The following is a 12,408-nucleotide window of genomic DNA, read 5'->3' as shown; positions in this document are numbered from 1 at the left end:
GATATATTGAAATTATGATGAAGACTGCAATTTTATATTTATGGGTAATTTTTGTTAAAAAACTTCTCAAAAAGTACTCTGATAGCTTTGATATTTAGTAGACATGTTTCTAGGTATGATCTTAATGTGATATATTAAAATTATGATGAAATTTGAAATTTTGTATTTTTTAGGGCAGTTTTTACCATTTTTGGTCAAAAAATTTGTTTCTCAAAAACTCGTCTGATAGCTTTATGTACACTTGATTATTGGTATTAATGTTCATGATTAGACTAGAGTGGTTTCAAGTCAATGGTTGTGCAAGAAATTTGATTTTGGAATTTCACTGAAATGTCCATTCACTATACATGGCAGTCTATGATGAAACTATGAATAATTTTTTTCCAATACAAAACTAGGTAAACCTGTGCATTTATGTACACCTAATTATTAGTATTAATGTTCATGATTAGACTAGAGTGGTTTCAAGTCAATGGTTGTGCAAGAAATTTGATTTTGGAATTTCACCGAAATGTTGATTCACTATACTTTGTAGGCTATGAGGAAACTACAAATAACTCATAGGTTATCTGATCCTAAATTGTTATTCAAAAGTTGTTCGACCTGAAGCTTCCAGTTGTTATTGATGACACTATGCACTATTCTGATTAGTTTGCATTCTTTCAATGTCCTCAAAAAAGAAAAAATGTACACACACCAACATGAACATTTGACACAGACCTATACCCAATGTATTGTCAATGGGAGAATGATGTCAAATAAGTGATCTCCCAAATTGTTATTGAAAGAGTCATTATAGGGGACAGTTATGCACAATAGAGGAGTTGAATAAGTAGAAAATATATTGTTTATTATTCCTGAAATTTGCGCCTGAAGGGCGCACTGAAAATGGAAATGGCAGAAAATGAAAGTGCGAGGAGGTATTTTTTCTTTTTTCAGTATTCCATTTTCTTCAATACCTGCACATGCAATTTCAGCTTTGATGCATGAAAAAAGATGACCCTCCCCATAGGCTTGCACAAAATTTTATGACCCTTCAAAAATGCTTGCGCGAAAAATGGCGACCCACCCCAAAAAAACACTTGCCCCCCCCCCCTGTAATTTATGTCCAGTCCCTAAGAACTTCCATTTAATTTAAACTTCCATTTAATACAATCAGGTAGTGTCTTGTTGAAGCACATGAACAGGAACAGGGTATTATGATTGTTCGGATATTATTTTCTCCAGTTCACACGTGGGCTTCTTCACTGCTGCGTGCACGTGGGCGTGGTACCTCCTGCTGCAAGTAAACCCTGTCACACGCGCTCAAAAACTGTACTGGGTTTCGTGCTCTCCTGTGCTTTGCATGATCCTGACAATAGTTCGCAAAATGAAGTTGTTAACTCATAACATGCTGACATCCCACGTGAAGGGCGTTACGAACGGTTACCCGCTCGCTATCGAGGCAAAAGAAGTTCGTGTCCAGGAAGTCGATTTCAACCCCGAGTTCATTTCGAGAATAATAGCGAAGATCGAGTGGGAAGTCCTCTACAAAGCTGCTCAAAGTATCGGTCATCTCGGTGATTTGCCTGCCGAACCTGTCGAGGACCATGATAGCAACGAGGATTTTCTTAAACAAGCTCACCGTGTCATGATGGAAGTAGAGGTGATCGAAGGCAATTTAGTGTGCCCGGAGAGTGGGCGAAAATTTCCAATATCGAATGGAATACCGAACATGTTGTTGAACGAAGATGAGGTGTAAACGATTTCGTCCCTTGCGAAATCATATCGGTAGTAACGGACGAGTTCGACTACAAACTGCCAGGACTGACTGTCTGTACAACAGTACCTGTTAATTACAGGTCTGTGTGTTCCCGGTGCCGCGCCTATCCCTTGCCAATTTCGTCCCCGCACATGCGCATACTATCCAACATGGTTTCTATTCATAAAACGGCCCCAGACATGTACCCCGACTGAAGCCACTTTCTTCTATCAATACGTCAGCCGTTTCGACTTTTTTTTGAGAAGCATTCTTATCATAGCCTGTCAAATCGTATGCTTGTACTGAAATTCCCGCAGATGAAACAGTATTGACCATTTTTGGTCAATTTTTTTCTCAAAACCTCTGGTCTGATAGCCTTGTATACATGGTCCTAAGAATTATCTTTGTGATATATTGAAATTATGATGAAGACTGCAATTTTATATTTATGGGTAATTTTTGCCATTTTTGGTTAAAAAACTTCTCAAAAAGTACTCTGATAGCTTTGATATTTAGTAGACATGTTTCTAGGTATGACCTTAATGTGATATATTAAAATTATGATGAAATTTGAAATTTTGTATTTTTGTTTCTCAAAAACTCGTCTGATAGCTTTGATATTTTGTAGACATGTTCCTAGTCACTGCATGACACAGCGGAGCTCTATCAGCCACTAGATTGCTTGTTTTGTTTGTTAGATGGGAGCAACACTGTGCTGTAAAATATACCATGAGGCTGAAAAGTTCTCAGACATCCTTTGTAGGCAGTCTTTAGGTATTTACATGGACCTTGGAACCATTGTACACACCACACTGTACCTTTGAGATGGCATTTTCCTCAGTTGTAAGAACATTCCATAAAGGAAGAACCTATCCGTAAAAGCCAGAAATCGAAAGAGACTTTTGCGGGTAGCTCTGTTAACTGGGAAATGTTTGCAGAGTATTTATGCAGACATTTCTTCACTCCTGTACAGTCAGTCTGGATAACCAGATTCCTTGAGTTTGTTTTTAGAACTGGTGTCAGTCCAACTACAGTAACAGCTACCAGGTGGCAATGAAACTTGGTCTTGAGAGTAGTATTGAGCGGATGAAAGATTCTGTTCCAAAATAAGAGTTTATTTCTAAAACTTCGACGTTTCGATTTCACACAGGGAATCTTCATCAGGAATCTAAAAAACAACTAAATTACAGTAAATATGGGACTAGTAACAAAGAAAGTGAGTCTTTTCTTCATGTCTGTAAGTTGTTTGTTCTGGGGAGCCCTCCCTTCATTTTATATTGCGCCATTGGCTTTGTATGATCCGGCCGGTCAACATCCCTACTATTATCTTGTTTTTCATCCGCTCAACCATTCCTTGTTGAATATAGACATTAACTTGCGGTAAACTGATCAGGTTAACAAAAAAGACTGATCGAAGATACAACCTTTATCTCTGGTTTTCCAAAATACTACCTGGGAACATTTCACTTCTGTATTAAAAATGACGATGCCACATATCAGCCTGAAAACACAATATTGGAAAACATCCGTTTGAGAAAATTTTGAGGTTTAATTTGTAAGTTTAATTTTTTACTTTCCTGTAATTTCATCCATTTGTAGCTAGATTGACATGCAACTTCCTAACCTGATAGAATGCTTTTCTGTTGCCAGTGCCATTCACGAACGAAAAACGGCCATTCTCACTTAAAACACCATTCTTAACTACAGAGGGCGCTATTTGTGAGCTTTGGGATGGATATAATGCAGCAGTGAAAAATCAAGAACTCCATTATCAAATGATCATTCCTAGAACTTTCATAGGATCTGTTGAGGACAAATTGAATGTGTGCATAAAATAGTGTCGTTGGCACTTTGAGGTGCTTGATAAAAACACCGAGGTGTCAACAAGATGTGAAATAAAAAATGTATTTAAAGTTATTTTAATCCTTCAGACATTGTGAATAAAGAACAATGTGTGTGCAAGATCATGAACTCATCACATAACTGATGATGCTTACGGTGTCCCCATGCTGAAGTCTCTGTCTCTCACATCAGCATATAAACTAATACATATCCACAGACGGCACATGATTGCAGAGATGATTCATATTTTGTTCTTTGACATAATTGTGATAACAGTTTATTGGAATAAAAATGAAAGCAAAACCATTTCACAGCATGTGTTCACTATCATACCAATGAATTCAGCCATACAGTTTCAAATACAGCGGGTAATAGGTTCACTGCATAGCAAGACTGTCCTTTAAGATATCACAGACACTTTTTGAGTGAAAGTTGGTTTTGCAGCTATAGTATTGAAATACATCTTCTGAATAAAGTCAACTACTCAATCAATTCTCTCAAGAAATGATTTGAGTAAAATTGTGTGTAACAGTTGTGAGTTCAAGCAAACCATTATTCACTTTGCACGAAAGTTACAAATTGCTGGCTGTAGTATTTCCATAATAGCTCTAGATCTAGTCCAGCTCAATCTTCCATATTTAATTATTTCCCTCCAGTCTTTTGATCACATTACCAGCAAATCTTGCAGTCGGATTTACCCTTTAACTGGCTCACCTTGATGTAAAATGAAGAAACAATATTTACTTTTTTGGATAAGTGAAGCCAGGACAGGCTTATCATCAACATGAAGCTAAAGGCAACTGCCATCTTGGTGTATCTGCAATGTCAGTAGTTTGAAAAATTTACTGTTTTTTGAGAAAAGAAATTATGTTCTCTTGAACGCATACATTTGAAAGTTGTGGGATTATGGGTTGAAGAAGTAAGGAAACCTTTACTGAACAGGACCACACATATTAGCCAATCTGTGGTCATTTTGCAAAACCTAAATACATAGACTTGAAATACTCTTCTGAGGGAAGTTCATATCTGGGCAGGCAGGGCAAAATTCACCACAAACATCAGATTTAGGTACACTTCAATCACGCTTCATTGCAGTTAGGACAACATTTATCATAATTTCTGGAGAAGGAAAAGATATGTTTATCTGTGTAAATGATGGGTGGAAAAATCCGTCAGTGTTCTCCAAGATTTTGGTAATTACGCATACTTCCATACAAACATGTCTTTCTATTCTTTGAGTGTGAAAATCACCAGCAGCTTAGCTGGGAGGGTATCATGGCAAGAATATATACTAGGTTCAAAGAGCACCATCAAAACTGTTACTGGATCAGGAAAACACTGGGTTGACAGTTTGAGTGTTAACTAGTTGATACAACATTCAACTAATCACTGTGATATGCCGGACAAAACTCTATAGTGAAACCATTCTAAGTAGGCATTTCTAGATTTTTAGAAATTTAAAGACACACTCCTGACCTTCAAAACTTTCTCTGCTGTAGCAATTACTAGACTGTGATGTGACATTCACAGTTGTGAAGAAATTGAGATTTCTTACTCATTTTTTAAAATTACGCCCTCTATTGCTTGGTCCACAATCATATTTGTTTATTGTATTGGTTCGCCTTATGAGGGCGATATATTTACAACATTATAATCCTCACCAAAATTTACAGGAAAAGACGAGGCATCACATAAAAATACAATCATTGAGGAATTTGTCAATTACATGAATATTACATAACGATTTCTGACTGATCAATTCAAATCCGATGAAATCTGCATTACATCTGCAGAAGACAAGACATATAGACATATTGCAACTTACACAACACCAGGTAAATAACAGATATATTGATAACTTTTGTTATTTAAATATATACCTTCATCAGGTCAATCCAACACCCAATAAATTTCACAGGAAAATAAGCCTTACTTCTCAAACAATTTACAATATCTGTTAAACACAATAAAATAAACTACGCTAATTTAATTAAACAGTATTTGTGTTTGCAAGAAAGGCATGCATATTATATGTTTGCTGACTCTTTTTCAATCTGCAACGGGAAGGCTAGCCTAGGCTACTTTAAAAAAGCAATACATCGTGGGAAGATGGGTATGCTTTTATCTTGAAGGCAACACCACTGAACAAAAAGAAAAATTTGATTACTATTCTATGACATTTTGTCACATATTAACTTGTATTGTGATGATAAATTTCAAATTTTCAGGTTTTCCCTTCTTCTTTGAGTAATATCACCATAGCAACAATCACCATGACAATATTCCGCAATGATTACCTTCTACTAATCTTCTTCCTACTATACTAAAATTGGACTCCCGCTTCAATGCCACAGGGGACACTAATTTCCTTGTTCATCATTTATGAAAGAAATGCTGAGTAATATCATATGTAGTACAATCCAAGGAGTGAAAAACATGTTTACAGCGAAAACATAATCAAATGGATTCCTTTTCAAGACAACAATCTTGAATTTTCATAACTAAATGATATCTTAAATACATAATGCTAGTAACTTAGTCTTGACTGACAAAAACTAAATGCCAAAATGTGAATAGACAGTCTTTCCAACTCACCAATTTCAAATCTGTACTGGACAGAAATATTGCAGGATCACTTAATTTATCTGTAAAAAGACGATTATGATTAAATGATTTAAAAACTTAACATTAATTTTTTCTCTTTAAAGAAAAAATAAAAGAATACTGAAAGATATCAAACAAATTATAACACACATAATATTTAGCTTCCTGAAATGATCAATTTAAAATGAAAAGTTTACCACAGTTCAAGCTAACAAAATAATGAAATTTCATTTAAAGTTGATATTATAACACTCCATTCTTTTTAACTAATTTATTAGAATTATGTAAATTTTTGTTCCTAGTATGATTTTAGGACTGACATTGACCTTGGGTCACATCCGGTTTGATTATCATAATCAATGTTGGGCAGTGTATAAACGTCAAAACCAATGATTGTACAGGGCACCATGGGTGGAACCATGACAGACTTCATTATTTGGTCACTTTATTCCTATATTTGGGTGCAATGTGGATGCAAAAAAAAAAAAAAGACAAAACAATAGGACTAAACCATAGGAATGGGGAGGGTGGGTGTGTGACAGGGTCAAAGTCCTGGGAGCTGACACTTTGAACAACATCATCAGAATCTTAACTTCCGTTCTTGTCAAGCAGTATAAGGTTCATTGCTTGTGTTGGCAGAAATTGGGAGTCAGGTTTACAAAATGAAGTAACCCCTTGCTACTCATTACTATATTGTAATACTGACTGACTCTTCTCGATTCGTAACATTTTTGTAGAGTACAACAAGTAATTTTTCAAGACATAATTGTATGGAACTGTTTCAAATAAATGTACACCTACCGAAAAGTTAGTTCAGCCATTTACTCTCAAGGGTCTGTGCCTTCAGTTTAATCACAATTGAAACTATACAAAACCAATCCGATATTGCCAACAGAAATTTTTTTACGTTTGACCAAAATTTCTGTTTGTTAGACCTACAATATGCATTCAAATGACCCGAATACTTTAACAAAAATCAACATCTTTATGTACTCTGCATTAAACCTCCTGTCCTTTGCGAATGGGGCCAGCCATTGCATTGGGAAACAATAAGGTAAAACTTTAGTCTGAGTATGAAAGGGCGACCCTACCCTAAAGATTTTCTACAAATTCAAAGCCTTCATATTTTGGTATCTTCCTAGTAGAAAAGGAATTCAATGTATGTTGTGATAGAAAAAAGATTCCATATTCAATAACAGTAAGCAGATTCTTGCCATCACTAGTTTAACTCTAACATTAATAAAAGTAAAGTAAAAAAAATAATATAAGAAACGAATGCTTCTATAAATACATAGCAAAAAAATATATAATATCAATGTACAATAGAAAAACACTAAGTATCGTACAGAGCTTGAAAAAATGTGATTCCAATTCTGATGCTATCATAAGTGACACAGTAAGTATAAGAATTACGTTTGGAAAAGTGCTGTTCTACGCATACAATAACAAATATAAGGGCCAGGAACTGGAACTTTTGATGATTTTGTTAGCATTTTTATTTTGTACGTCAATTGCAAGTTCTTGTTCTACTCCAAAAGGCATGTCAAACATCCACTATTCAGCTTGTCAACATAAAGTCTATACAAGTAAAATGCAATGTTGTTGTTCATTCTTGAATTCTAGTCTGGACCTAAATTCACTTGTCAACACTAACAATGCAGTTGACACATGTACAGGCTGAGTTGCCAAGCTGAATACTGTGTATCTCAACATGCTTTGGGGAGTAGGGCAAGAAATAATATAAACAAAAAATAGCTAAAAATCATCTAAAGTTAGAAACACTAACCCTTTAAGCATGTCAGGAAAAAATTGGATGGAAACAAATTCTTCAATGGATGACTGTTTAGGTATTGCAGTTTTTAACCTGTTACTAACAACAAACATGTTCCAGTAATACTGTCGGTTTCTTTATAAATATATATATATATATATATATATATATATATATATATATATTATATATATATATATATATATATATATATATATATATATATATATATATATATATATATATATATATATATATACTTCAAACCTGGAACGCACAATGCTAGAAAGCTATTTGACAGCACACATTATTGCTTTAGATAAAAATAGTGACAATAATCACTGTTCGCTCCCATACAGTTATCAAAACAAACCAACAATTGTATGAAACATGGACATACACATACAGACAGACTGACATTCACAGACTGGCACAGAGTGATGACATTGACCCCAAGTGTGCCTTGGCCCATGAAGAGTGATAAAGATATAACAAAAAGCTGAATGTAATGATAAAATAGTTAAGTATAGGCCTACAGACACTGAGGGTGAATATGTTACAGCAATTTGATTAGTTTCTTTTCGTTTTCTACTTCTGTGATAATTTTTAAGACAATCAAACTGCAAGGCAGTTTTAATATGTATTGACAAACATGTTATCTTTTACAAGCACACAGCAAACTGTTCATGATTTTTCATTTACAATATTTGACATAGACTGAAATACATAACATGCAACCAATATTTACATTTTGCCCATGCACCAGATACATGGAGAGATTTCAACATATAATCATCAACTCAGAAACCCTACAGGGAAAAGTAAACATTGTTTTCTTCCAGAACAGCTGGTACATCCACATCTGGAGCAACATACAAACTTAACCAATTACACAAGGATGATGACACAAGAGATAAAGTTAAGAAATTTAACTGTGGTGAACTTGACTATTCCTTTCAAATCCTTACCTAACTTGATTGACATCTTAAACTAAAATACACTGCATGGTTAATTGCACACAAAAATACATCAGGGGTGTACCATTTGATAAAAGGGGGTTGTCTGGAAGATTGATGAGGAACATTATCTTTTTTATCCGATACATTGTACATTTTTTTCCCACTATCCCACCTTTTCTTTTTGACAAACCTTCTGTGGCTGATTTTTTTATTGACATTTGTTTGGATTTTTTCAAAATCTGCCAGGACTCCCCCCCCCCACCCCTCCATCACTCTTTAACATTGAAAAAAACTTTGAATATATTTGTTGGAAACCAAACCTGCTGAAATCACCTCAGCTATGTTTTCTCATTATTTTTTACCGCATTTCAACACCAAATACAGTTTACCATTTCAAATGCTTACTGAATCACCGCATTATCTTGAACATAGGGCCAATGTCCCTGATGCTACTATAGACATGGATACAAATTAAGTATTTCCTGACTGTATGAAATCATCTCACTAAGGTCATCCTAGGGACCTGTTAGCCAAATATTAAAGCTGTCTGACCAGCGGTTTTGAAAAAAACAAGCGACCCAATAGTCGACAGAGCTCTGCTGTGTTATGTAGAGAGCAACTTTTCGTGACATGTATTGATGAAGAAGGTTGAGATCTTTGATAGCTCATTGCAGGATGGCCTGACCTAAAATGGCAAAATTAGCTGCAAAAATACAAAATTGATGATTTCATCATAATTATGTATAAAAATGTATACCAAATATCAAAGCTATCACATGACTAACTTTTGAGAAACAAATATTTTGACCAAAACGGCAAAAATTGACTCAAAATACAAAAATTGAAGATTTCATCAAATTTCACTATATCACACTAAGAGAACCCCTAGGAACCTGTATACCAAATATCAAAGCCTCAGACAAGTAGTTTTGAGAAACACATTTTTTGACCAAAAACGGCAAAAATTGCACCAAAAATACAAAATTGCAGATTTCATCATATATTCTATATATCATATTAAGTTTATCTGTAGGAACCTGTATACCAAATATCAAAGCTGTCAGACGAGCGGTTTTGATGAAATAAATTTTTGACCAAAAATGACAAAAAATTCCTTAAAAATACAGATTTGCATATTTCATCACAATTTGAACGAATCCAAGTTGGGTTATCCCTAGGGATCTGTATACAAATATCAAAGCTGTCTGACCAGCGGTTATGAAGAAGAAGATTTTTTACCAAAAACGCCTTTTTTGGCACTAATTTGCATATTTTTGGCAATGACAACTTCATTTGAACAAAATCTCATCTACAGCCCATCATCCATGTACACACCAAATATCAAGATGAAATGTGCAGCGGTTTTGGAGTTTTTGATGTTGACGGACAGACATACAGACATACAGACATACAGACATACAGACACACAGACATACAGACATACAGACATACAGACATACATACATACAGACATTTCCCTAGCCTATAAGAATAGCTTCCATTGCCATATATACATATGGCTATGGGAGCTAAAAATCAACTTTTGTCAGAAAAAAAAAAAATATTTTACACCTGGTAGAGCATTGAAATAATTCTCTTCGAAGCTGAATAAAACAGAGAGGACAGATTCTGATGAATTTTCACCACCTGAAATTAGCCTAGTGATAAAAATCACAAACATATGGCTATGGGAGCTAAAAATCAACTTTTGTCAGAAAAAAAACAAATATTTTACACCACGGTAGAGCATTGAAATAATTCTCTTTGAAGCTGAATAAAACAGAGAGGACAGATTCTGATGAATTTTCACCACCTGAAATTAGCCGAGTGATAAAAATCACAAACCACTGACAGAGTATGCTATATTTTCTAAATATAATGAACTGTGATGCACCATGGGAATTCCACTTATTGGTATAAACAACATGATATTAAGATATCTCAGATGAAATGGGAATGTTAAGGCACAGTTCAGGTTCATGTGATATGACAGTGGCAGATTCATAAAATATCTGCAGTGTCAGTATTTCTGATATGTGCCATTATTTTTAACACTATGTCAATAATAAATTCATATTGCAATAATTAAAATTCATAGTTTTCCCAAAAGTATTGGTATTAAACACCACAGAAGCATTTGACTCTCTACCACAATTTTTTGAAATTTCAGGTGGCAAAAATTCTTTAACCTTTGACCTATGACCTTAGATATGACTGCTCATCTGGTTATGCAAATGAAGCATTTCCTGCAATTTCTGACCCATCTGGGAATGCATTCTTGCCATTTCCTGGTTGTGGCGCTCTTCTTTTCGCCTGGCAAGTTCCAGTTGGCTTTTCATATCATCTATGGTGTCTTGAAAAGTCTTGTTTTCTAGCTGTAAGGACTGGATGAAAGGAAAATGACAATGGCAGTATTAATCATGTTTTCCATGAAAAAGTAAAAATTTTGAGATTTTGAAGCATACAAGGCCAATATGTCAGGGGTTTTGGTGCCTGGCACAAAAAACAATCTAGTTTCCTGGAATAGAAATTAGAGTATTTGGTGGGAAAGATTACCGATTACACTGCAGTTGGAAACATGATATTCAAAAGAAAAGAAAGGACAACATAAGAGTCTTGGGACAAAAATAAGTTTTAAAGATACTGGATATGGACTAACCATCCCCCATTGTATTATAACATCACTGTATGAACTTAAATCTTGGCCAGATACTGTGGAATTGTGTTGGAAAAATGCAGGTACACTGTTAATAGTTTTGGTGTTTTCTGTTTAATGAAACACCTCAAAATAAAATTTGAATTTAATTAACATGGAACGTGTGCCATGTGAGTCAAATATCATAAATCTAACTGTACTATGGACTGTAGTTTTTAGCTGGCAGCCGTTAGTCCATCATATGTCATTGCCTTCTTTATCTGTTCTGATGGTTGGCAGGGATGTAGCTTGGTCCCTCTATGGCCATATTTTAAAAAGAACACTGTTTTCAACATGTCTCCATGCCCTGACAAATGTAGCTGACATATCTAAAATAAACCAAAATGTTAATGTTTGAAGACAGTAACTTTGACAGGGTACTCCATAGACATATCACAAACCACAGTGAGTGAGGATTTCTTGATACTAGTAACTTGAGACAAACAACATGGACATTTCCTTGATAATCAGTACAGGATTTGAGATTAGAAATGAGAAAATACACATTCATTGGTGAAGTTCATACGTAAGACCTGACTACAAGCAGTAACCTACTTAACACAGCGATTTATGAGTAGAAATCCTCCAGTTGACGTATTACCGTTATACTCTAATACTAGTAAGGAGAAGAGACATTTTCATTTCTTTGAATCCATTTCTAAGCGTTTGGAATCCCCTTATATTGTCATCACTCTGTTGCATTCAGCAATGGAAGCACTGACGTAGAAGCACTGATCATATGCACGACACTAATCCCATTGAAAACCAGATAATGGTAATTGGTGAAAATTGGGCT

The 12,408-nt window shown here is 34.9% G+C and overlaps 1 protein-coding gene and 1 pseudogene across 1 annotated transcript in view; one reads left to right on the top strand and one right to left on the bottom strand.

Annotated features, from left to right (window-relative positions):
• Positions 1–1,390: 1,390 nt before the first annotated feature.
• Positions 1,391–1,741, top strand: LOC139122174 (multifunctional methyltransferase subunit TRM112-like protein pseudogene; annotated as a pseudogene).
• Positions 1,742–8,165: 6,424 nt separating this feature from the next.
• The window catches only part of LOC139121134 (homer protein homolog 2-like), a 29,420-nt gene continuing 25,177 nt past the window's right edge, over positions 8,166–12,408 (bottom strand). Inside the window, exon 9 of the mRNA XM_070685785.1 lies at positions 8,166–11,301. Within this exon, the coding sequence (XP_070541886.1) occupies positions 11,122–11,301 (180 nt within the window). The 3' untranslated portion in view covers positions 8,166–11,121. The remainder of the gene's footprint in view (positions 11,302–12,408) is intronic.

Source organism: Ptychodera flava, chromosome 21, assembly GCF_041260155.1.
Source record: "Ptychodera flava strain L36383 chromosome 21, AS_Pfla_20210202, whole genome shotgun sequence".
Taxonomy (NCBI): domain Eukaryota; kingdom Metazoa; phylum Hemichordata; class Enteropneusta; family Ptychoderidae; genus Ptychodera; species Ptychodera flava.
This window is presented reverse-complemented; position numbering and strand designations above follow the sequence as displayed.